Source organism: Heteronotia binoei, chromosome 6 (assembly GCF_032191835.1).
Source record: "Heteronotia binoei isolate CCM8104 ecotype False Entrance Well chromosome 6, APGP_CSIRO_Hbin_v1, whole genome shotgun sequence".
In the NCBI taxonomy this organism is placed as follows: Eukaryota; Metazoa; Chordata; class Lepidosauria; order Squamata; family Gekkonidae; genus Heteronotia; species Heteronotia binoei.
Genome location: NC_083228.1, coordinates 77,225,581 through 77,249,151, shown reverse-complemented (window position 1 = coordinate 77,249,151; position 23,571 = coordinate 77,225,581). Strand labels below are relative to the sequence as shown.

Here is a 23,571-nt window from a genome sequence, read left to right as displayed (position 1 = left end):
GACTTCTCTTGAGGGGGTGAGCTTAAATCCTCTCATTTAGAGTGCCAGCTGTTCCTGTAGTTGGTTGTGTGCAGATCCTAGATGAGAGCCTTCATAAATAAGCATTTGTTTTAACTCTGCCTACTGGACTTTCTGGAGGAAGGCAGCAAGCTCCCTGAAGTAGAATGAGCAGAATTTTCTTTAGATTTTTTTAAAGACAAAGTGATTGGCGGGGCTAATTCATGTATTTCCCCATGAAGTTGCTATATTGTAAGGGTTGACATGGGATGACCTCAGAGATCATCTGGGACTTCCAGTGTGTTCAGTGGTGGCAGTTAAATAACTCTAAATTCTTCACTCATATCCTATTTGAGACCGGCCGGTAATGAGCCAATTCGGCCGGGTCTGATGTAGCCTTTTTCAGGAGAGAGCGGACCACTGCCTCTTTCAGGGGTGTTGGAAAGAGACCCTCTGAAAGAGATCTATTTATGATGTCCCGTATAGGACATCTTAGCTCCTCCTGGCAAGCTCTAATTAGCCAGGAGGGGCATGGGTCCAGATCGTTGGCTGTGCTGTGACAAGAATTCTGTCGACTTCCTCCAAGCTGAGTGGGTCAAAGCAGTCCAAGATCAAACTTAGTTTTATGCAGAACGTAAGCTTTCGTGTGCATGCACACTTCTTCAGCCAAGGAATGAGGTACAGTAAGCAGAGCCACATATAGCTGGTGGGGTTTGGAATGAAGAAGAAGATAGAAGACAGAAGATATTGGATTTATATCCCGCCCTCCACTCCGAAGAGTCTCAGAGTGGCTCACAATCTCCTTTACCTTCCTCCCCCACAACAGACACCCTGTGAGGTGGGTGGGGCTGGAGAGGGCTCTCACAGCAGCTGCCCTTTCAAGGACAACTCCTACCAGAGCTGTGGCTCACCTAAGGCCATGCTAGCAGGTGCAAGTGAAGGAGTGGGGAATCAAACCCGGCTCTCCCAGGTAAGAGTCTGCACACTTAACCGCTACACCAAACTGGCTCTCCATGTGGTACAAATGCCATGTGGTACAAAGTTAAAATCCAATAGCAGAATAGTAAAATTAACAAATTCAGAAAACCTTTGATCTGGGTTGCATTAGCATGGGAAACCATAAAACAGTAACATGTCAGAATGCCTGTTTATTATTCTATTGCTAATAAACCTGGGTCAAAAAGAAGGCATTTCTTTTTCAGAAGTTTTTCCTGTCCAACTAATTTACCTTTTAACATGTAACATAAATATATACATAATTCTAGTTTGCCATTAGGAAAAAATACATTAAAATATAGTGGAAGATGGGTTTACTATATGTAATGAGATAAACAGCCAATATCCTTTGTTTGAGTATGTCAGTACAAAAGCATTATTCTGATATACTGTCCTAAAAGAAATGCATTGGAATACTGTGGATATATCACCATACTTTGTGAAAGTGGGTTTAGCATCTGTAATGAGATAAAAAAACAAAACAACATATCTGTTCAGTCCTGGGGAGGTGTTTGTTCCAAGTTTCACAATAGTTGTAATTCAGCAGTCCCCCTCTCCATTCTGTTCTTGAAGTTCCTTTGCAGTAAAACAGCTACTTTGAGGTCACCCATTGAATGCTTTGGAAGGTTAAAGTGTTCTCCCACAGGTTTCTCAGTTCTGTAATTCCTGATGTCAGATTTGTGTCCATTTATCCTTTGGCGGAGGGTTTGTCCTGTTTGCCTTATGTAGAGAACTGAAGGGTATTGTTGGCATTTAATGGCATATATAATGTTGGAAGATGAGCAAATGAATAAACCTGAAACGTAGTTAATGCTGTTAAGTCCAGTGATTGTGTTGTCTGGCTGTATGTGACAGCAAAGTTGGCACTTGGGTTTATTGCAAGCTCTGGTACCAGTGTCCATGCTCAGATGAGATGTTGTATAGTTGTGAGTGAGGAGCTGTTTGAGATTAGGGGGCCGTCTGTGTGCAAGAAAAGGTTTACTCCCCAGTACTTTTGAAAGAGACCTGTCATTCAATAGAGGTTGGAAGCCCTGTCACCGTAAACTTGGTAGTTCTCTGCAATCACTGTCGCTTCCAGCACCTGTCTAAAGTTCTTAATTCTACTTTTCTCTAGCCTTCCTATTTCCTACATTCTGCATTCTCTGCCACTTATTTGCCATATGCAGTACCTAAATCACAAGCATTTGTTAAGCTTGAAATTATACTAGTAGTCTGTTCTTAAGGATATGTAGCTTAAATATGCACAGGTTGCACTTATCTGACATCACCGTTTGTTTCTTCCTCCCTTACAAAATTTTATGACTTAACTGTTGTGTAGATGTATTCTTTGGTTTTCTATCAGTTACTTAATGTAATCTGTATGATTTTGTTTTTGCTTTAACTAACCTTTTTCTTCTCCTTTCAGGTTGGTAGGTGGTTTGCTGTCCCTCAGCCCAGATTACTGCTTTGTCCTGGAGGATGAAAGTGGCATCTGTGGCTATGCACTGGGAACTGTTGATGTAACCCCCTTCATAAAGAAATGCAAAATGGCCTGGATTCCTTTCATGCAGGAGAAATATAGCAAGCCAAGCGGTGACAAGGAACTATCAGAGGCAGAGGTTAGCCATGCTAATGTATGCTTGAGTGGTTAAAGTATTGTGTGTCTAGGGAAGATGAGAACAATTTCATTAGCAAAACTTTAGATACAACATACATGGTATGCAGACTAAGTAGTCTGTAGAACTAGTTTTCCTCTAGAGATTTTAATCTAGCATAATCTATGATTTTAATAGGGGTTGTGTTAAATATGTTAAATTTCATCTTTATGAAATTGAATATAACTATATGTTACTGTGTATCAGACAGTATACATTACTGTAATCAAGGGTGCTCCTTGACTGCATATTGTTATAGTCAAGCATTAAATTATAGAATTTGGCCTCCCATATAGAACGTAGTGCATCCATTACATTTCAGGCTCCCTGGCTTATAACATGCATGCACACTAGCTCATTTGTGCAAATAGCTTCAAAATGCTGGTGAGTGTCTATAAAATATCTAGTTATGATATTCAGAAGAGGCTAGATGAGATCTCCTTTTCCCTTATCTGTTCTTGGATCCCAACCCCAACTCTCACAGAGGTTAAAATGTGGAATTTGCTGCTGGAGAATTAAAATGTGGAATTTGCTGCCAGAGGATGTAGTGATGGCCACAGGAATAAACAACTTTAAAAGAGGACTAAATGGCTTTAAAGGGGGATCAGATAGATTCATGGAGGATAGGTCTATCAGTGGCTACTAGCCATAGTGACTGAGGGAGCCTCCATATTCAGAGGCACTAATCCTCTGAATCCATGAGGCAACATCAGGGAAAGGCCTTGGCCTCTATGCCATGTTGTTGACTGTCTGGAGGAATTGGTTGACCCCTGTGTGAGACAGGATGCTGGATTAGATGGACCATTGTTCTGATCCAGTAGGGCTCTTACAGTCCCCCTGCCAAGAGGCTCGTTTTCCCCCATCCCCTCAAAATGCTGATGTTTGCATGTAGGACAATGTATGTAACTTGGGCATGGGAAGCATTATTTTAGAAAAATTGCTGGCTATTTTATACTGTTGCTGAGCAGAGTAACTGTAATTAAAACACTGTTCTGTGGTTTGAATTTAATAAATTGAATAGTTTTGTTACTTTGTTCAGTTAACCTGTACAGTGGGGTAGACAACCTTTTGACTCAGGTGCTATGGGGGGGGATACAGTATTTGATGGTATTGGTGTTATGGCAGTAAAGGAGGTGGTGACTGTAGCTGGCCATACATCTTGCATGTTTGTTCCCTGTTACCTTTGATATTTCCATAGAAATATCCTTTGACATAGAAGAATTTTTCCTTGGACTAAATAGTTTTTATTCTAAAAATCTATCTCATTAAGTTTTTTGGGATCCTAACTAAACCCTGGCTCTCATGTTTAGAGCTATGCCTGTAGACCAGGGAATAGGCACCTTGTTTATTAGCTTTCTCCAGCCAAGGCTGCTAGTCTTGAAAAAATCTGGTTCTTCCTCCCCCCCTTCCCACACCTTGCTGCAATGCAAAATGCCCCCTTAAATACTGTTGCTGGGAGTCCCCTGTTCTCAAACAGCAGCATTGGGCTTCAGCAGCTGGGAGGTGAAAAAGTCACATTCTGCAGGTAGAAATCCTTCTGCCCATGAAAACACTGCAGTCCAAGGGAATGTCTTGCTGACAGATGCTGTTCACTGGGTCCAGGGTAAGCAAACAAGGTATTGGCATAGAGTGGAAGGCAGCAGGACCTCTTGCCCCCAGTCACATGTCAGTCTAGGTATTCCACATCCTGGGGACTGCTATTCATTGGGCAGAGCCATGCTGGCATAGGAAGTCTCCAGCCAGCTAGTTTTGCACACTTCCCAGCAGGTCCCAGCTTGCTAAGAGTCAGCAAGGATTACTGATGGGTACCTGTGTTCAGCTTCATTGTTCTTTACCTCTTCTTCATATGCATTTTTGTTCTGGGGCAGTCTTTTTTCTTGGGCTGTTTGAATCACTGGATTGTGTGTGGGGGGTGTACATTGGTTTCTGATTCCAGAGGAAGAAAAACTAAATGACCCATGAGCAGAAACCCTTCTACCATAAGAAACCCTGTGCTGGATCCAAGCCATGGTCATCTACTCCTCTGTCAATTAAGAGGAAGCTGACCCAGTACAAAAGGATACATCTTTGCTACAGAACCAGGCTTTCTACATTGCGGGGCTCTTGTAGTTGGAATAATAAGCTAAGGCCTCTGGTAGTAATTCAGGTTGTCCAACAGCCTTGTTTTGAGAAGCTGATGTTAAAAAGAACAATTTTCAAAGGAGGGCCTTCAGTTTTAATCAGTTTAACATGTATAGTCTCAGACATTGATGAAGAGGTGGGGCTGCTGTTTGAGGTGAAGCTCATAGAATTTATTGCATTTAGCTAGGTTAGTCTCATGTTTGGAGACCGATGTGAAAATCTAATCATGTGATTAGTGTAGCCCAAGTGAACTTCTGCAAGTGCATAACATGTTTTCAACATGGTCACTGTTATGTTACTCAAAGATTCTTTCAATCATGTATATTCTAGAAAATTATGTTGAGTTTCCATGAGGAGCAAGAAGTGCTTCCAGAAACATTCCTTGCCAACTTCCCATCATTAATAAAGATTGACATCCATAAAAAGGTGACTGATCCAAGTGTAGCTAAAAGCATGATGGCTTGCCTTCTCTCTTCCCTCAAGGCAAATGGTGAGTTTCTGACAAGTAACAGCTCTAGCTTGTTGGGGTTTTAAAAGCAGTTACAACTTTCTATACCTTGATGCAATCTTCAGTTCCAACCTCTGACCAGTGTAGGTGAGAGTTTCAGATAATTGTCTGAACTGCTGGGGATATGTACTGGCTTAATGCCCCTAATAGCAGGAGTATGGTACTTGCCTTCCCTTTACTGTGTGTTATCACTTCTTTCCTTCACCTATTTTTTCCCTGATATGTGCTTTTTAATGAAATAAAATTTTAAAAAGATAATTGTCTGAGAAGAATATTCAAAACCTGCTCCTGAATTTCTGCAGATATTTACACATCTTCCATTGGCAGATTACCAGGAATGGGCCACTTCATTGATGGCATTGTTACTAAGGAAGCCCAGTGTGTCCTAATTCTTTTTTGTTCCACAGGAGAAATCCAGTCCAACTATTTCCTGTTAGAAAGTCTTTGGTTTTTCAAGCATGCACAGTGGTGCAGTGCTTGTTAGGGTTACCAGCATCCAAGTTGGGATCTCCTAGAATTAAACCTGATCTACAGATGACAGAGATCAGTTCCCCTGGAGAAAATGTTTGCTTTAGAGGGTGAACTGTGTGGAATTATAACTTGTTAAGGTCCCTCCTACCCCAGACCCTACAACCAAATTTTCCAGGAATATTCCAACTTAGAGTTGGCGACCCTGTGTGTACTTAATGTATATTTGTTGATCAGTTGTGTAAATAGTTATAACAATTATATTAGACTTTCAAGCTTTTCTCTAACGGTTACAAGAATCTTTTGGGGTTAGTAAACAGGTATTTTCAAATTAATTGCAATAGGTTTATTTGCACATCATGTTCCTGATTCAAAAGCATGGGCATATCCTTTGAGTATAATAATTCAAAGCTGACTAATTATTGCCCATCACAAGCAAAGTTGGTTTAACTCTGCGTTATCTCATGTATGCTTTTGAGTATGTAGTTGCAACAATAGTATCAGAATTTCTTTTTGGAGATGACCATTACTAGGAGGTCTATGTATCAAAAGCAGAAAATTACCAATATTTGCAGCATCTGTTTACTTCCTGTTGCCAGGGGACAGGATAATGCCCTCACGGCCTGTTCCTTTAAATTTCACATAACTGTGTAGTTGAGCATGTGCTCCTACATGGCTGAGAGAGGCTGGCATCTGTAATTCATTCTGGGACACAGAGTGCCAAGCAGCTGGTTTTTAACGCCCAAGCAGACTTTGGGTTTCTCTCCCTCTTGCCACATGGCTAACCTGTTTGGTACTGATTGGATTACGTACATTTTAGAATTATGCCTCAATTATTGGTGTCCTAGCTAGAGTGATAGTTGATTTTCCTTAGGTACCTGAAGTGTTGGGCCTTCTGCATAATGGACTTTGGAGATCAATGGCAGCGGGTACTAGCTGGGATGATGGCATACACAAGGAAATTAAAAGTACTCTCCAAGGGAGTGGTCATCAATCATTTGTAAATATGGTTTTTACTCTTGACCCTGGGTCTAGTCAGAAATGGTCTGGTAATGAGACTAGAAAAGTGAAATAAATCTGATTGCATAGTTTCAACTTTAATACAGTAATTTCTCTCTGCTCTCTCCTGTTCCCCAAATAATTTATTTTCTTTGTTCTTCAGGCTCTCGTGGGGCTTTCTGTGAAGTGAGACCAGATGATAAAAGAATTCTGGAATTTTACAGCAAGCTTGGATGCTTTGAAATAGCAAAGATGGAAGGATTTCCTAAGGATGCCATTATCCTTGGAAGAAGTTTGTAAGGAGCTTGGTCAATGAGTATTTGATTCTTTAGATTCCTAACTGCCGGAGAGTGGTGAGCTGAGTTTTATCTTATTGTCTGTCCATACAAAGGCATCAGTCAGCTGGCCTGACAGCTTTGTGAAAATTCACCCATTACCTCTCCAAGATGCTGCTGAAAACACTGTTTGGAAAACAGATACTGGTCATCCTCATTTCCTGGTCTTAAGCAGAGTGCCAAGAAATACTGCATATGATGTTGCCTTGGGGAAGAGACCCACAAATTCCTTAAAGTACTGATGGCAGTTCCGTGCATCTACCTATGTAGTCAGCTGAAAGGCTGTCTTATCCAGAAAGCATGAACATAAAATGCCCCATCTCCCGTATTGTCAAGTGGAATGAGAGAGGTGCAAGTGGGATTCATCCTGTGAGAAGAAAGGACAGTGGTTGTGCCAGTCAACAAGTGAAAAGATCAATATTTGATAGCCTTGGGTTTTGCCTTCTGTCCTGCTTCCTGATAGGAGAGGAATGGTCATTGCCTCTAAAGAATATTGGGTTAAGCTTCATAGGGATAAACTGCATTTGTTTGTGGTGAAGTTACTCAGTGGCAGAAGTGTAAATTTCAGTGTGTAAATATATATAAACTGTATGCTGACACTTTGTGTTTAATTGTTTTGTAATTCTTTTGCTTTTCAAAGCAAAGTGATGTTGTTCTGAGACAGCACTTTCAAATAATGTCAAACCACAAGAGAGGCTGAAGCTAATTCCACTACTGGCCTTTTCTGCTGTGCCTCATGCTCTTCAGTAGAAATATCATGGCGGGGGGGAGAGAATGCTGGTCTAGAAAGGTCATTCCTTTAGAAAACAAGTTGTCAAAAAGGGTGCAGTAGATGCTGCCTCCTGCTAGAGAAACACTGGTTGGAGGGTGATCCAGTGAGATTATTACTGCCACAACCAGTCATTTGCCCAGCCGGACTGTGTGAAACAGCTGTATGCTGTGGTTTACAGCTTCTATCCTGAGTGATTATGTCAGTCTGCGTAAATCAGGTCTTCAAGTCACGCACGTTTGTGTCAGACTTCTTTGTGGACAAAAAGCACATTTTACACATTATTTAAGTAGTTGCCTAATTTTAATATATCACCTGTTTCAAGTGTTTGAGGTTGTCACCAAAATCCAACAGGTGGTATCTGCATGGCTAGGAATTGTAGTAGGGAGGTAGCTGCCCCACTTGGGAGAGTTGTTGCTGTTCCAAATGAATGCCTTGTTCCCAGGAGGCGGTCAGCCAACATCGCACCTCATTTCTCTCATCTGCCACAATCAATTATTTTGGCTTCTTTTGCAAATATGCCCTTTGGGAAAAGATGGAATTTAGTTGATCACTTTTCTAAAAGCCCTCCATCTATGGAAGAAGTTTCGTACACTTTTTCTAATGGCATTTAACTACTATAATGTAGTCTGAAACCTTCACAAGATGCCAATGATTGGGCTTGGTTGTTACTCGCTGGTTTTTGATTTTTCACTATGTGAACAGTTTTAATAGCAAAATATTTAAGCTGCAGCAAATACATTTCACTTGGGGAACAAGGCACTGAGCTATGATAGATCTTGTGTAATTCCAAGCTGGCTGTCATGAGCTGTATGGCTTTGAGTATATGCTGAGCAGCTAGCCACTTGGTTTAGTTTTTAAGTAGATGCCAGAGAGAACATAATCTGGATTTATGGCATTAAATTTGAGGGGGGGGGAGCTTTTTATACAGTTAATACAATCTCTTTCCTTAAGAATTTATCACTGTTAAGCTGATTGTGTTGATAGGCTTGAAATTCTGGGTCAGTCCTTTGCTCTGGGGTTGTAAAGCAATGCACTGACACAGCTTTCATGGTTATCAGTTTTCATTGCATACACAGTTGGAATGCCACTTTAAGGACTGTCTGTAGATCTACTGTATCTGTAGCAGAACGGACTGTGTAAAACTGTATTTGAAGACCATGTGAGAAATAGAATAAATTGCAAAGTGAATGTAAAAGCTTGTCTTTGTATTACTGAATTAGGAAAGCAGGTAGAAAAGAAAATTAGAGTTGTACTCCTGCTGATTTGCCTCCATAGCAAAAGTGGGTTGTTAGTGAAGGCTTTAATGCTAGGGCCTTATTTGCTTGTATTTCTACCATTTCCATATAGGCACTATTGAGTCTCTCAGGAACCTACTATACTGGACATATTAAAGATATTTCTACCTTAGAGGTAACTAGAGTTTCTATCCCCCAAGTACACTGTTCTGGTGTTGAAGTGATTTGAGTTAACATTCCTCATGGCATCTGGATTTTTTTTTGGCCACTGTGTGACACAGAGTGTTGGACTGGATAGGCCATTGGCCTATCTTATGTTCATTGGCTTCTCTTATGTTCTTATGTTCACATGGGCACTGAGGATTTCTTCTTGGTTAACTAAGCACATCTTGTGACAATGGAAGCACTTTTTCTTCTCAGCAACCCCTCTGAATTGTGGCTTAAACTTGTTGGGGCCCATCTTTGGAGATGTTGGTTTTTCTTGAGAGAACCAAGTTTTTCTGTTTTTGAGGCAAAAATCTGGTCTGTTTTATCTCCCTCTAATGAATCCATATAATTTCAGCATCTTTAGCTACTTTTCTGGGCTTGTTAAGACAAATTCCTGTGTTGCTTTTTTTAAACAATTAATTATCTTGAGATTTCTATAGTCTCATATCTGAATATAGCCCCGCCCCCCCAGGCTGCACAGATTTTGGATCTTACATGCATCATTCTGTCTTCACCACTTTCAAGTCTGTATAGGCCTTCAAAAAACTAATGAAGAAATGTATATTATTCCCCTCTTAGTATCTGGGGGGATTTCTTCAGATGCAATTGAGTTGTACCTGAAAACTTAAATGATTGTGTCCAAGTTCTGTTCAACTGAAATTTCCCCATCTTCAGTTTCTATAATTCTCATACTATCATCGAGCTCTTTGCTCTTTTAAGTTCTATGGAATTTAAAGTAGCATGCACAGCATGAGGAATAGAACAATTAGCAGCTGATCTGTGAATGGTATTCCTGTCTTGTTTAAACACAAATGCAATATGTAGCATATGGATCAGTGATCAAGAGACCCAGAATATGATTGATCACTGAACTAATAATCTTTTAGGCCACAATTTTTCTCACTGTTCCTACCATGCAATGAGTAGTATAAGTGCATCAACTTAACAAGAGAAAAACTTGCTACAGTTAGTCCATTGTAACACTGCACCTACTTCTAATGTACACTAAGATGTCTGAGGGAGGCTATTTGTGCATCAATGTTGACTGAAGAGAACTGCAGTTGTCCATAGGTTTGCTTGCATACCATGACTTGGTCTAACACATTTTAGTCCGTAGCTTTGTGTTTATATGCTTCATGTTTACAGACCTTTGCTGTGTACATATGCACATGTTGTCATGACAGTGACCCAGAATCCCCTTTGAAAGAAATCTTAATGTTGGGCTTTCCAGTGCCAAAAATAATCTATAGAGAACTGGTACTAGAAGAAAAGTGGTCTTCTGAAAAAGTTACTCATTTGTTTCTTGCCTTCAGGAACAATTCATTCTCTTTCAGGTTTCTTACTGAGCAGCAGAGGAACAGATAGTGGCATGTTGTCAGAAATAAAAAGTCTTGTTTTATTTTGTGTTCAAAAGAACCTTCTGCAAAAAGGCTTGCAGAGAAAGCAATAGTGAAGAAAGTCATAAATGTTTTAATGTAACGACATGGAAATATAACAGCTGTACTATGTAGTATCTTCCCACATCATTCATAGCAAAATGATGTACCCTAGAAGAACAAGATTGATTTGTTGGATAGAATACAGCTATTCTAGATGTTGAGCTGGACAGGAAAAAGCTTCCGAATAGAAAAGGGGTGGACCAAGCAAAAGAAAAAACTTCAGACAACAGTGGCCTTTTATTCCAGCCCTGGATAGATTTTCAATTCATACTAATTTATGATTCAAGACTGTAATAGAGCAGTAGAATGCCAGTCCTAATTTATGTCCCTTGAGGTCCTCCCTATGAAGGAATGGTCCTGACAATAATACAAATTATGGTGTAACAGTAAGTATGTTTTGTAACAAGTGGTTATCTGGCTTTATAGTGGTCAGAAATTATTATACTCCTCCCACCCTAAATGTTTAAAGCAGGGTTTCCCAAACTTTTCTTTCCCACAGCCCGGTTATTTTTACACTTCTCCTTTGTGGCCCACTAAAATTTGGGGGTGGAGCCAGGAGATAGGAATCATGCCATTTCCTGTGGTGTCAAGGACCAAGTGATGTCACTTTCGGGGCACTCCCCAAAACCTGCCTCTTTGGAAGTAAATTCATTTTCAGAAAAATCTCTCTGAAACTCATGCTGAGCCAAAATGGGTGTGGAAAGTGAGCAGTCCTCTCTTTTCATTCCACACCTGCATGCACCTATCTGTTTGTGTGTTCTTCTCCAGCTTGCAAGCATTCCTAATGCCCATGTTCAATTACCTGTACCACCTACACATCCCTTCCTCAACAGCACTGGCCAGTGTATGCAGTTGGGAGTGCTGTTGCCATTGCCATCAGGAATGCCAGCACTGTGTACCACCCACACTGGGCCCTGGTAGCTGCTCTCCCTCAAAATATGCTGACACATTTAGTAGGCCCTTCCTTCAGCTGTTACTACTGGAACCCTGCCTCAAGCTACAACCAAGCTTGCTTGGTTTCAAGAAAATCTTTCAACAGCTATTTTTCATGCTTTTCTTTGGTTGAAACACTGGGAAATTGCTGTGAAAGGTAGCAGAGAATTGTACTGCAATTATGAATTAATTTCAAGTTACATGAAGTTCATACAAGCTTTTCTGCAGTTATCCCAAAAAGGGTTTTTATGAGGGCTTGCAGCTTTTTACTGGTTGTTTCCCAAGCCTTTTAAAGCAACTTGTTGTGCAGATACTTTCATCCTTTTTAATATCTACAGGAGGAGTTTAATTTTGGTGTCAGACAAGCTGTTAAAAGCAGGACCAGTAAAATGGTGCCAAGTTCATAGTACTATCTCTTCCAGTGCTGTTGAGATATACCGCAGTAATCTCCAATAATCTCTTTCTGCCCCACACCTCTTACTCTCACTCACACAGAAATCTCAAAGAAAGCCACCTGGCTACAACTGGGGGTGCCAACTTTTCATTGGCAGAGCTCCTGTCTGCAACAACAGTATGATAAACAGAAAAGTTTCATCCAGTAAAAATGGAAGGAAAGAAAGAAAAAGGGAAAGAAAGAAATAGAAGGAAAGGAAAAGAAAGACATGGAAAGAAAAAACATAAACATAAGAGGAGCCATGTTGGATCAGACCAGTGGACTATCCAGTCCAAAATTCCCTCATACAATGCCCAAAAAGCACCAAAATGTCCACCAGTGGGGCCAGGGCACTAGAACCCCTCCCACTGTTGCTTCCCCTCCTCCCAGCACCAAGAATACAGAAAGATCATCACTTGCAGGGAAAGAAAGAAAAGGGGGGCAAAGAAAAACAAAGCTGACTCCACCCAGCAAAAATTCTGCCCAGGGGTCATTTGGTAAAAAAAATAGCTACTGGAATGCCCATTCCCCACCCCTCCCTGCTGAAAAAAACATACACCCTTCTTTGCCTCCCAGGCCTCCTGGGGAAATCTCCCAAAAAGAACATACTGCAAGGCACATGAAAGCTCATACCCTGAAGAACACTTCATGGGTCTAAAGTGCCAGTGGACTCCAGCTTTTCTCTCAAACACTGGGAGCGGGGGAGAAGGAAGGAGAGGCAGTCCAGCTCCTCTCTGCACAACACAGAGCTAGCTTTGGGGTGGGTCTAGCTTTGGCTTTTCTTTTGACCCAGTAGTGAGTCACGACCCTGCAAATGGGAAACACTGGTCTAAAGCCTTTAATAAGACATTTTATTAGAGAAACCTGTAACATAAATGGAATTAGTTTCAAAATCTGAATAGTAACTGTAAGTAGGACAATCTGAAACATACTTGATCAGTTTTTTCATCCTATGGTAGAAACTGCATTCCCATTTTCAGGTCTCCCCTCCCCACCCCCAGTGAGGTGCTTCAAAACTAATTGTTTTAAATTTGGCGCTTCAAAACTAATTGGTGCTGCAAAACTGATTATGACATAAACTTTTCCAAACTAGATCCTACTTTATAGAGTAGCATTCAGATGATGTATATCCAAAGCTACAAAAAGCAGGGTAATTATGGAGGGCCAGGAGCACAGCCTGCCATCATAATAGCCTCCACCATTCTGCTCATATTTTGATGATGTTGCTTCATGTTCCTAGCCCAAGTGACCTCTGGTTCATGGAAGTTTATGCCACACTGATTTTCTTAATCTTTTAGGTGCCACAAAGACTAGGAGCCACAAAGACAAAGGAGAGCCAGTTTGGTGTAGTGGTTAAGTGTGCGGACTCTTATCTGGGAGAACTGGGTTTGATTCCCCACTCCTCCACTTGCACCTGCTGGCATGGCCTTGGGTCAGCCATAGCTTTGACAGAGGTTGTCCTTGAAAGGGCAGCTGCTGTGAGAGCCCTCTCCAGCCCCACCCACCTCACAGGGTGTCTGTTGTGGGGGAGGAAGGTAAAGGAGATTGTGAGCCGCTCTGAGACTCTTCGGAGTGGAGGGCGGGATATAAATCCAATTTCTTCTTCTTCTTTGTTGACTGTAGCAGACTTAGAAGGGCTAATCTTCAGGAATTTGCTTTACAGGGACTGATTTTTTTCTCTCACTTTTAGCTGTGGGAGGTGAAATTTCTGGTCATAAGATTTACCTTTCCAAAAATCCCACAGGGCCCATAAAGGAAAGCATTTGTATATTCATCTTTTGTTTCAAAAAAGAGTTGTGGGATTATGGCAGATCCCAAGAAGTCTGGTGAGAGTTTGTATAACAAGCTGCAAGAGCAAAAGGCTTGGAAAGCCTCAAGAGAGTCATCAGTGCTAAGCAACTGTAGTTAGGCCTAGATATTACTGCCGGTTTGGCTTATCTTGAGCCATCTGCAGCTTCAATTTGAGGGAAAGCGTCTCTCAGAAAAAGTATATGGGGGAAGTCATTAGCACTGTCTCACGAAGAAGCCCAGTATGGCCTGCTCCTTGCCCATGGAAACTGAACAATCATTTTCACTTTAAAGGAGTTAAAGTTATAATCCGTCAGAAACCAGACCCACTGGGACATGCAGGAGAGAGGAAATCCCATCTCTGCCAGCCACCCTCCTTTCCTCCTTTTGTTCAAATTACCTATTTGCTCCCTCCCCAGCCAATCACTGTATTAAAAAAAATAACTGCCTCCTTTTTTGCAAGTGTTGAACATATGCAGGTTACTAACTAGTCCAGTTTTGCAGAAATATACTCAGACCCATGGGAGGATCACTTATGTCAGATTCAATGCTCACTGGTTTGACAGTAAGTTTCATTGATTTGAATGGGACTTACTCCTGGGTAAATATGTCTAGGATTGTGCTGTAACTTGCCTAACATTTATGCAGATATTTGGATCCTGTAACTCCTTTTGCTAGTACAGTGATGAGGAAGGGCCATACAAGCATGGCAAGAGTCTCAAAGTAGTTCACGCCATTCTCAAGCATGAAAATATGCTTGTTTGCAAGCTAATAAACTAAGATGTATCATTGCATAGTTTTCAATACTTAGAGCTCACTGTAATGCTTGATATGTACACACTCTTCAAATAGCAGAAGAGGGGGTAGAGGGGTTCCACAAAGAAGTCAGAAGATCCAGTTTCCAGGACATAACTGATATTACGTTCCAGTAAAAAGGGGGAAAACAAGCCACTCCCAGCTGAACCAGGGCAATTATTTTCTGTAGGAGTTAAGTATCCCCCCCCCCCCCCCCCGTTTCTGTTGAATCAAAATCTGACTGTATTAAATTTGCATATGAATTCAAATTCAGTGGTTTCTGACTGGGGAGAGAAACAAGTAATCAGCCATTGTTAGAGGTTTATGCATGGTATTCAGATTCATCAACAGGTCAGAGTAAGCCCCACCCACTCTGAATGGATCATTGACTAGATCTTATTTCCATCTGATCTGTGAAGAAATTTTAACACCAGGGAAAAGGAGTCTTCTGGCTCTGTAGCAACTCTCCTACTCCCATCCCCCAGGTTCCTTTCCACTATTTGTGGCTTGATGCATGTATCATGTAACAAATATTTTTAAACTTTCCAACTGGGTGTAATAGTTTGTACTAGCAAAATGTACTCTGGTTCATCTTCAGGAAGGTTGTACGAGATTTTGGCTGAGGGAGGCTATTATGCCCTCCCATTTGAAATTTCTCTGCTGCTGTTGAGTTTTCCAGTGCTGATACATACATACATACATACATACATACACACACACACACACATATAGTTATGAATCTGGTATTCCATCTAAATACTTGCCAGGGTCAAAGCTGCTTAGCTTCTGAGATCTGATGAGATTGGGCTATGCAGGTCATACTACAGTCTTATTGGAGTCATTTATATCCCAGTTTTCTTCCCAATGCGGACCCATCATTCTTCCCTCTCCCATCTTCTCCCAACAACCACTCTATGAGCTAGATGAGTATGAGGAAATGTGATTAGCCCAAGGTCATCCAGCAAGGCTCTGTAGTAGAGAGGGATTTGAACTTTCCCTGCTACAAACTCAGGTGATCCAGGATCCTACTCCTGTACTCCATCCATTATGCCAAGTCAGCTCTGAACGCTCTGTTTCTCTGCTGTGCCGATATATTATAAATGTTTCTATTTTGGTTGCCCTAATACAGTGTATCCTGAAGGCCCCCAAAAGGCGGAATTTTCCTCGATCGCGTTTTTTAGAGCGCTTTCAGCTTTTCGCGTTTCCGTCATTTGCCAGTTTTTGATCTGGGTTTGTGTTTCTGTAGCTTTGGGGCACGGGGAAGAAGAAGTACAGAGCAATGAGCGGCTTTTCTTGGCAACTTTCGACTTGCTCCGGCCACGCCAGCGCCTGAGGGGCAACTTACCTTTTCCTGGGTAGAATGTTCTTAGATCCTGAAGCTGCACCTTACAAACCCCGGGTTTCCCTCTCCTTTTCTGAGGCTGAAAGTTATATTTCACAGAATCTAAGTCATCAGCCCCCCATCCCCAATACAAACTCTCTTTCGAAAGGTTATTTTATCGGACCTAATAAAACCTGTCTTGAAGAAAATGCAGCTACCTCCTCCCACGTCCTAGGGAGAAAACCAGTCCCCGCCCACCTCGTCCGTCCCGGCCTTCTCATTGGTGGTCGCGGGACTCTGTGCCCACAAGGGCGGTCCCAGGCGAGCCGGGGCTCGAAGGTTCTTGTAGCGTCTTCCTGTCTCTTTCTCGGCGTGCTCTTTTTGGTGTGGGCATGGCTGCCTTCTTGGATCTGGAAAGTTGCGTGAATGGTGAAGCATCGATTTGCAGCGGCACTTTTTCATTCGGTAAGTCTCACAGAGATTTCAGTATTTAGAAACAGGAAGCTTTAAAGTGGTGATCTTCTTGCAGGGGGAGACGATCTACCGGCGGTGACACCAATTTTGATTTTTGCTGGGGAGGCTAATATAAATACTACTCAGATCTACCTGTTTGGGGTGTTGATCTGAAATGGGGATTGCTTGGACGGGAATCTTAAATAGCGATCCTGGCTGTGAGCGAGCCAAACCCAGGAGGCACGTGCTGACTCGCTTTTTTTCCAAACTAGCGTGGCTTAAACCAGCAATGCTTCCACGTGGCTTGAATAATTAAGGAAACGGAAGTTGTTCTGCCAGAAATTTATTGGATCTTTCTCAGTGTGAAATCGAGCTTGTTGCTCAAATAAATGAATGGCAAATGTACTTTAATCCCCGTTCTATAGACCTGCATGCCAGTTCAATAGCGAAAGCACTCCAGAGTTCAGCACATAGGAAGTGTCTGGGGATTTTTTTAAAGGATGGGAGGGTAGGATAAGGTTTCGTAATAATAAATAAAAAGACTAATGCAAACAGGGTTTTTTATGTTCGTCGGAGTCATGTTGGAAGCATAATAGCCAAATCATCTCTGGTAGTCAGTGTTTTAAATTGTATTCGCAAATCACATGTTATTACTGCTATCTTACTCTTTAATATTATTGAGGTAGTTCAAGGGAATGTAAATAAGGAAAATGAGAGGAGTTGTGTAGAACCTTTAAAAACTCTTTTTAGTCAAAGACATTGAAATGTTTGGAACAGGAAGTATGAATAATTGATAATGCACAAACTTTTATTTAAGATGTTCACCAGTACTGATGGGTCTTGCTTGAATTAATGTTGACATATGCTATTTAACTATGGAAATTAAAAACAAAAAACCACCTACTATTAAAAAAAGAAATAAAAGAAAGGCAAGCTTGATCCTTCTCTGGCCGGATTTCCAAGAGCCATCCACTTTGGGTTTCCCATCTTTGTAAAGGCGAAGAGAGGGGGAGATTAAACTTCTCTGCCATCCACCCCAAAGCCCACAGTTCAGCCATTAAGTGTACTTGATTGCTGTGCTGTTTTGTTGTGGGACTTGGGACCACAGTCATTTGAGCAGATGCAAAACAACTACTGCTTCAGTTGCAAAGAAACCCACATTCTTTATTAATAGCTGCCTCGGGAATCAATTATATAACAATAAACCATGAATAAAAACTGAGATAATAAGCATATGACAGCAGCAATAAAGAGAAACTGATTCACCCTCCAAGGAGAAATCTTAAAACTTCAAAGGAAACACAGTATCAATGAATACAACAGCAATTAACACCATAGCAGGGAATAAAATCTCTAGAAGGCCATCAACAATATAACTTTGGTATAATAAATGTTACAATACATTTCTCACAACTTTCATCCTGTCTTTATCTGGCACATGTAAAATGTAGTGAGACTGGCTCCAAGCAAATTATGAGATGGGTATTCTGGCCACGGCATCATAGTAGAAGACCTTGTTTCTTACAACCACCCACCTTGCTTCAGAAGGTATAGGCTGCTGAGCCACCCCCTGAAAATCATCTTTGATGGTGGATAGGTGCAGTTACAGATTTGACTTGTTTGAATCCCTTGTCAGTTGCATTGTGTAAAAAGTCTGCTGTGAAAACGTTGTGACGTGATGTCACCCCAGAGTCGGAAATGACTGGTGCTTGCACAGGGGACTTATCTTTATCTTTTTATTTTCTCCAGGATGTGAGTTGAACAGCCATGCCCGATCATACACTTTTAAACTATCTGAAGAGGATGACTCTGATCATACCCTAGCTTTGAATATGGTAAGGCAGTAGGGCCAGTCATAGGGATGCAAGGAGCATGGCTGGTAAAATGCAGCAAATTGAGAGCCATTTGCATCAGAGGCTGGAGAAAAGCACTGCCATTAGCATAACAGATCTATGAGGGGTACTAATAACAGTTGCCAGAAAGTGGGTGATAATGTGGGCTGTGGTGTTTTGTGAAAGTGCTGAATTCATCATGAGAACACACCCTCTCTTCCAGGGTTAAACAAAGGCTTGGGTTTCTTTATCGTAGGTCTTAATAGTGCAGCATAGCTCCTCAAACTAGATCTTCCTGGGTTCTCTTGTCTTTCTGCCTCCAAACACTAGTTCTGCAAGTTCATCTTTATTAGCTAAGAACACTGCCTTTTAGATGCAGGATGGGCCATTCCCCCTCCCCTTTTTAGTTTTTTTTTAATGTTAGTGTGTGTGCACCTGGAAGTCATGGTGACCTCTGGTGACTGATCCCTACTGTGGGCATGGAAGATATTCAGAGAGGTGACTGAATAAAGCCCCTGCCTCAGGCTCCGGGTTTCCAAGGAGGTCTCTCAGCCAAGTACTTGGTGGAGTTGACCCTGCTTAGCTTCCTAGATCTGATGAGATTGGCTTGCCTAGGCTATCTAGGTCAGGGCTCAGGATAGGCCATTTTTGACTCTTCTGTCTCTTTTGTTTTAAAGGTTTGCCTGTCTAAAGGTGCCAAGGATGAATGCAACATAGTGGAAGTTGTGGGTCGCAACTATCATAATGAAGAAATTGCTGTGCCAGTGGCCAATCTGAAGTTATCATGCCAACCCTCGGTAAAATGGTCTACTGAAAACTGGGGCTTAGGCCCCAGGGAAGAGATGATTAGTGGCTACAGGGTATTTGAGTTGATAGGGAGAGGAAGAAATGCTTTGCTTTACCAGTTTGAACTTTGCCTGGGACTGCTCCTGGGGAGTTTGTTGATTCTTGAGGTGCTGAGTTCTTTTCTGGTTAAGATGTCTGTCATCATATATGCCTGTCAGTTATTTTCAGCTCAAAGCACACATTTCTTTTAAGTCCTCAGTTCAAATGTATTGTTTCATTAAACATTCGTACAACAGCTGGGACAAAAGCGAGTGTGCTGGACGGGACTGAAGTATATCTGTGGTGCTGGATTTGTAGCTAGTGATAAGGGATGTCATTCAGATGTGCATACAAGGTTCATTATCTGGACAAGGAGCAGATGAGGGTCAGGAAAGACAATTGGAAACATTTTTGACTTGGCAGAAGGGAGAATAAAGCCAGATCTCCTGATCTACTTTGAGGCCCAGGAAACCCCCTTCCCATTAAATTTATATTTTCCCCTAACTTCTATTTCCCTTCATCTCTCCACAGTTGAGTTTGAATGGTTTTCAGCTTCATCTTCCAGTGACCTTCCGCCTGCGCTCAGGATCTGGTCCTGTTCACCTTTCTGGACTACACCAGATCTGTAAGGGAATCCAGAGAACCATTATGTACAAAGGGAGGGGGGGCTAAAAGTGGAGATGTGGGGGAGATCTTTGTGTTGCCTTTTAAGGACAGATGTGGTAGAGGGTAGGCTACCTTGTAACCATTGTTAGGTGAAGTGATTCTGCATTCGTTAGCAATGTCCTTTTCTTCAGGGATGTAGGCAAGCAAATTTGTTTCATCCTGCCAAGAAGTAAGGAGGACTACCACATACTAGTTGTTTCTATGCACTCCATAGTTTGATTGAGGCAGGTTGGTGTGGATTGTTGTGTGAATACACTTCAGTACTTGAGACAGTTGCCTTATTTATGTATTTGATTTTTTTTTAGTCACCACTCACCCAAAGGGTCTCGTGGTGACTTACATTAAAACCAATAATATAAAAAAATATAAAATATTAGAACATTAAAATAGTAAAATCCGTGGCTATCTTCATACCACTATTACCGCTACCCTCTGAAAGGCCTCCCTTGTTGTGACATCATGCTTTACAGCCTTGTTGTGGTGCTGAATCTTATTATTAACACCATCGCTTCTTCTTGGGCCAAAAACTGCTGTATTTTGTGAACTGTGATGCACGTTCTTTTGTTCTATTTTGGTTTTTTATTGTATTGTTTAAAATTTAAATTGTAGGTTTTTTATTGTTCAATTTATGTTGTGATCTGCCCTGAGCTCATTATGGGAAAGGGTGGTATATAAGCCTACTAAAATAAGTAAATGAATAAAAGTCAACCTAAATAAATCAGCTTTGTGTGCCCTGCAGAAGTTAAACAAGTCTGCCAGGGCACAGGTGTCATCTTGCTCCTGGGACAAGACTGGCCAGGAGAGAGGCTGAAGCCATTTTCCAGGTCTGAGGAATGCTGTCAAATAAAAAGATGCCTTTTGTCTCAGTTGATAGGCGGGATCTCTTGGATGATGAATTGAGTGAAGAGGATGAGGATTTTAGTGAGGAAGATGAGGGAGAGCTCTCCCCTGTCAAGCCAGCCAAGAAGAAGAAACAAAGTCTTAGCTTGGCTCCCCCAAAGGTATGTACTTGTAGAAGGACTGTGAAGCTTTGAAGCCAGTGGATTCTTATCACAGCAAAGCACCATCTTGTCCTTAGACTATATAAATGGGCAACCTTGCTTTTCATGGTCCCATAATCAAAACTGCAGCTTCCAATAAGAACTTCCCTTAAAAGAAAAGTTTCAGGGCAAGAAGAAATTACGCAGCCCTTTCTGTCTGTTTTGAAGCTTCTGTAGACCTGGACTGGTGTCTTTCCCTTTTTTTCATCTACTACAGAGCTTCAGTTTTGCAGCAGGTAAAAAGACAGGCTGCCTGGCTGGATTACTGCAATGTTAAGAGAAGTGCATTTCCTGGTATTTTCAAAGCTTCAGGGGCTGACTTTGGGAATGGAGGAGGGGGCAGGCGGGTCTTCCAGATCACTCTTGATTACTCTTGGTCTTGGTAACTTGAAGTGAAGCCAGCAGCATATGGATGGTGGTGGGGAGGAGAGGTTGCTGTGTTTTAACCTTCCTTGACCTGTGATTTCTGCTGCTAGATTTCTTGGGAAAACAAACCTATCTTTCTCTTTTTTTGTCCAGGACTTATAGCTGATATAAGTGGCCTTTACTACAAACTCTGGGAAAAGCTGTTGGAGGAGTCACAGGAGGCTTGAAAAAACATCATAGATCTCTTTCCTTTTCTTCCTAGGAAAACTAGTTGCTGCTGTGCCTTTTGTACCTGGAAAGGTACTCTAATACTTTGACTATTGCTACTCAGTGTAGCGTGCATCTCTATGCATTGTATGACTTTAAGGACGCTGTGGCTTGGAGAAATAGGTAATGCTACTGGAATTCCTCCTTGGGGTTTTTGTGTGTATGGCACTGAGCCAGTTTGACTCTGTACATGGTTAAAATGTTTACTCCTTCTCTCATCGCCATAAAGATGCCCACAGGATTCACTTTCTGAAAAATAATAATATTTTCTTCTGATTATTTTTGAACAATTTTTGAAAATGTTAAATACTTTCAGTATATGGGTTTGTTTTTTGAGTTTCCCCCCCTAATTTAAGGATTGTGCATTGGCAGGAGTGAAAACAGCCTATATGTGTTTCCTAGGCATAATTTTCTTTGCAAGTCTCTTTTTTAAATGTTTCTAGTGCTACCTTTTTTAATAAGGTGCTTTACATTTTAGAGTAAAAATGTTTTGTAATTTGTGTGCTACTGTTCTACTGGAGAGTTAAAGAATTAGCAGTATTAATTCATTTCCCAAGTATTGGGCTTTTCTGTCTTCTTTCTCTCCCTCCCCCACCCCTTTCTCAAATATGCACAAAGTACAGAGCGCAAATGAAACTGCCTTATAGTAATGTAGCTCACCAGACCCATCTACTCTGATAGGCAGCAGTTTTCCAGCATCGCAAGAAGACAAGGGTCTTTCATCAGCACCTGAAGATGCCAGGCAGGGTATGAACCTAGGGGGCTCAACCACTGAAACAGAGAGAACAGCCCCCCACACACACACACACATTTTACGTATTTATTAAAGTCATTTGTACCCTGCCATTCTCCCCAGTGGGGATCCAAAGCAGCATTACAGGCAGCTTACATTGTTCTCATCTCCTTCATTTAATTCTCACAACAACCCTGTGAGGTAGGTTAGCCAGATGTCCCAGATACTAGTCTGACCCTATTAATGACTACACCACACTGGTGCTCTCTGTCTTTTACTTCAAGTGATTACTTGCCAGAGCAGGGGGAACACATTGTCTGGTGCTTTCAAGCAGTGATACGCACACACACTGCGGTATTTACCCGCCCTCCCTAAAGGTACATGGAGACTCTTATTTGTAGATATTTATACCTCACTTTCTCCTCCCAATAGGGGCCAAAAGCAGCTTTTGACCTTTTCCTCCTCATTCTCTATTTTATGTTGTGAGCCACACCAACCCATGGCACAGTGGGGATTCGAACATCCCAGATCCTAGTCTGACAGTGCTGCACCACACTGGCTTTCAGTGCACTTTTCTTTCAGTGAAGAATTGGATATCCCTTTATTGAACATTTTGTTAAGGAAGAGTATACAAGATGAGTGAGGCTGGGAACTACCTCTATTCAGCTGTTGGTGGGCAGTGTTGGGTCTGAGTGGGTGAAGTCTGCACACTGGAAATTACTTCTTTTAGTTCCTATGCTGCTGGTGCTCTTGCATTTTGTATCCTGTTGGCAGTATACCCAAGTAGTGCAAGATCCTCATATGGCCCAACAAGACCATAACATGAATTAGCCCTTCAGGGACTATGGGCAGCCTGCAGTGAGAGCAGCCTGTGATCAATAGATACCCAAATGAATGCTACAAAGATCTTCCTGAGAGCCAGTTTGGTGTAGTGGTTAGGAGCCTGGACTCTAATCTGCAAGAACTGGGTTTGATTCCCCACTTCTTCACATGCACCTGCTAAGTGACCTTAGATCAGTCACAGTTCTCAAAACAGCTGTTCTCTCAAGAGCAGTTCTCTCAGCTCCATCTACTTCACAGGGTGTCTGTTGGAAGAGAAAGGGAAAAGGGATTGTAAAATGCTGTGAGTGAAGGACGGGGAATAAATCCAATCTCTTCTTCCTTCCTTCAGTCTGAGCAGTGGTTATACGTCTGAGGGGGGGGGGGGGAAACAAGTCCTATGTACAGCCACAAGATGGCAGCCATGTCTGCAGGATGGGGGACCTCCTTGAACTGCTTTGTAGCAGGGAAGTGGGGAAAATGTTTTTATTTCTTGTCTGCCTTGAAGGTCTTGGAGGAACTCTCTGCTCATTATATATGAAAAAATAATTATGGAGCAGTCTGCAGTTTTGCCTGGGCCTTAGCAGCA

The 23,571-nt window shown here is 41.8% G+C and overlaps 2 protein-coding genes across 2 annotated transcripts in view; both read left to right on the top strand.

The window, feature by feature from the left end:
• OGA (O-GlcNAcase) overlaps window positions 1-9,025 on the top strand; it is a 45,317-nt gene extending 36,292 nt beyond the window's left edge. The window contains exons 14-16 of the mRNA XM_060241813.1: window positions 2,399-2,591; window positions 5,079-5,238; window positions 6,887-9,025. Coding sequence (XP_060097796.1) covers window positions 2,399-2,591; window positions 5,079-5,238; window positions 6,887-7,023 — 490 coding nt within the window. The 3' untranslated portion in view covers window positions 7,024-9,025. The remainder of the gene's footprint in view (window positions 1-2,398; window positions 2,592-5,078; window positions 5,239-6,886) is intronic.
• A 9,157-nt stretch (window positions 9,026-18,182) lies between these two features.
• NPM3 (nucleophosmin/nucleoplasmin 3) lies at window positions 18,183-21,980 on the top strand. Its single transcript, XM_060240852.1, has 5 exons — window positions 18,183-18,269; window positions 18,944-19,063; window positions 19,623-19,716; window positions 20,625-20,758; window positions 21,317-21,980. Exons 1-5 carry the CDS (start codon window positions 18,267-18,269, stop codon window positions 21,323-21,325), a joined length of 360 nt encoding a protein of 119 aa, XP_060096835.1. The 5' UTR covers window positions 18,183-18,266; the 3' UTR covers window positions 21,326-21,980.
• Window positions 21,981-23,571: the final 1,591 nt, after the last annotated feature.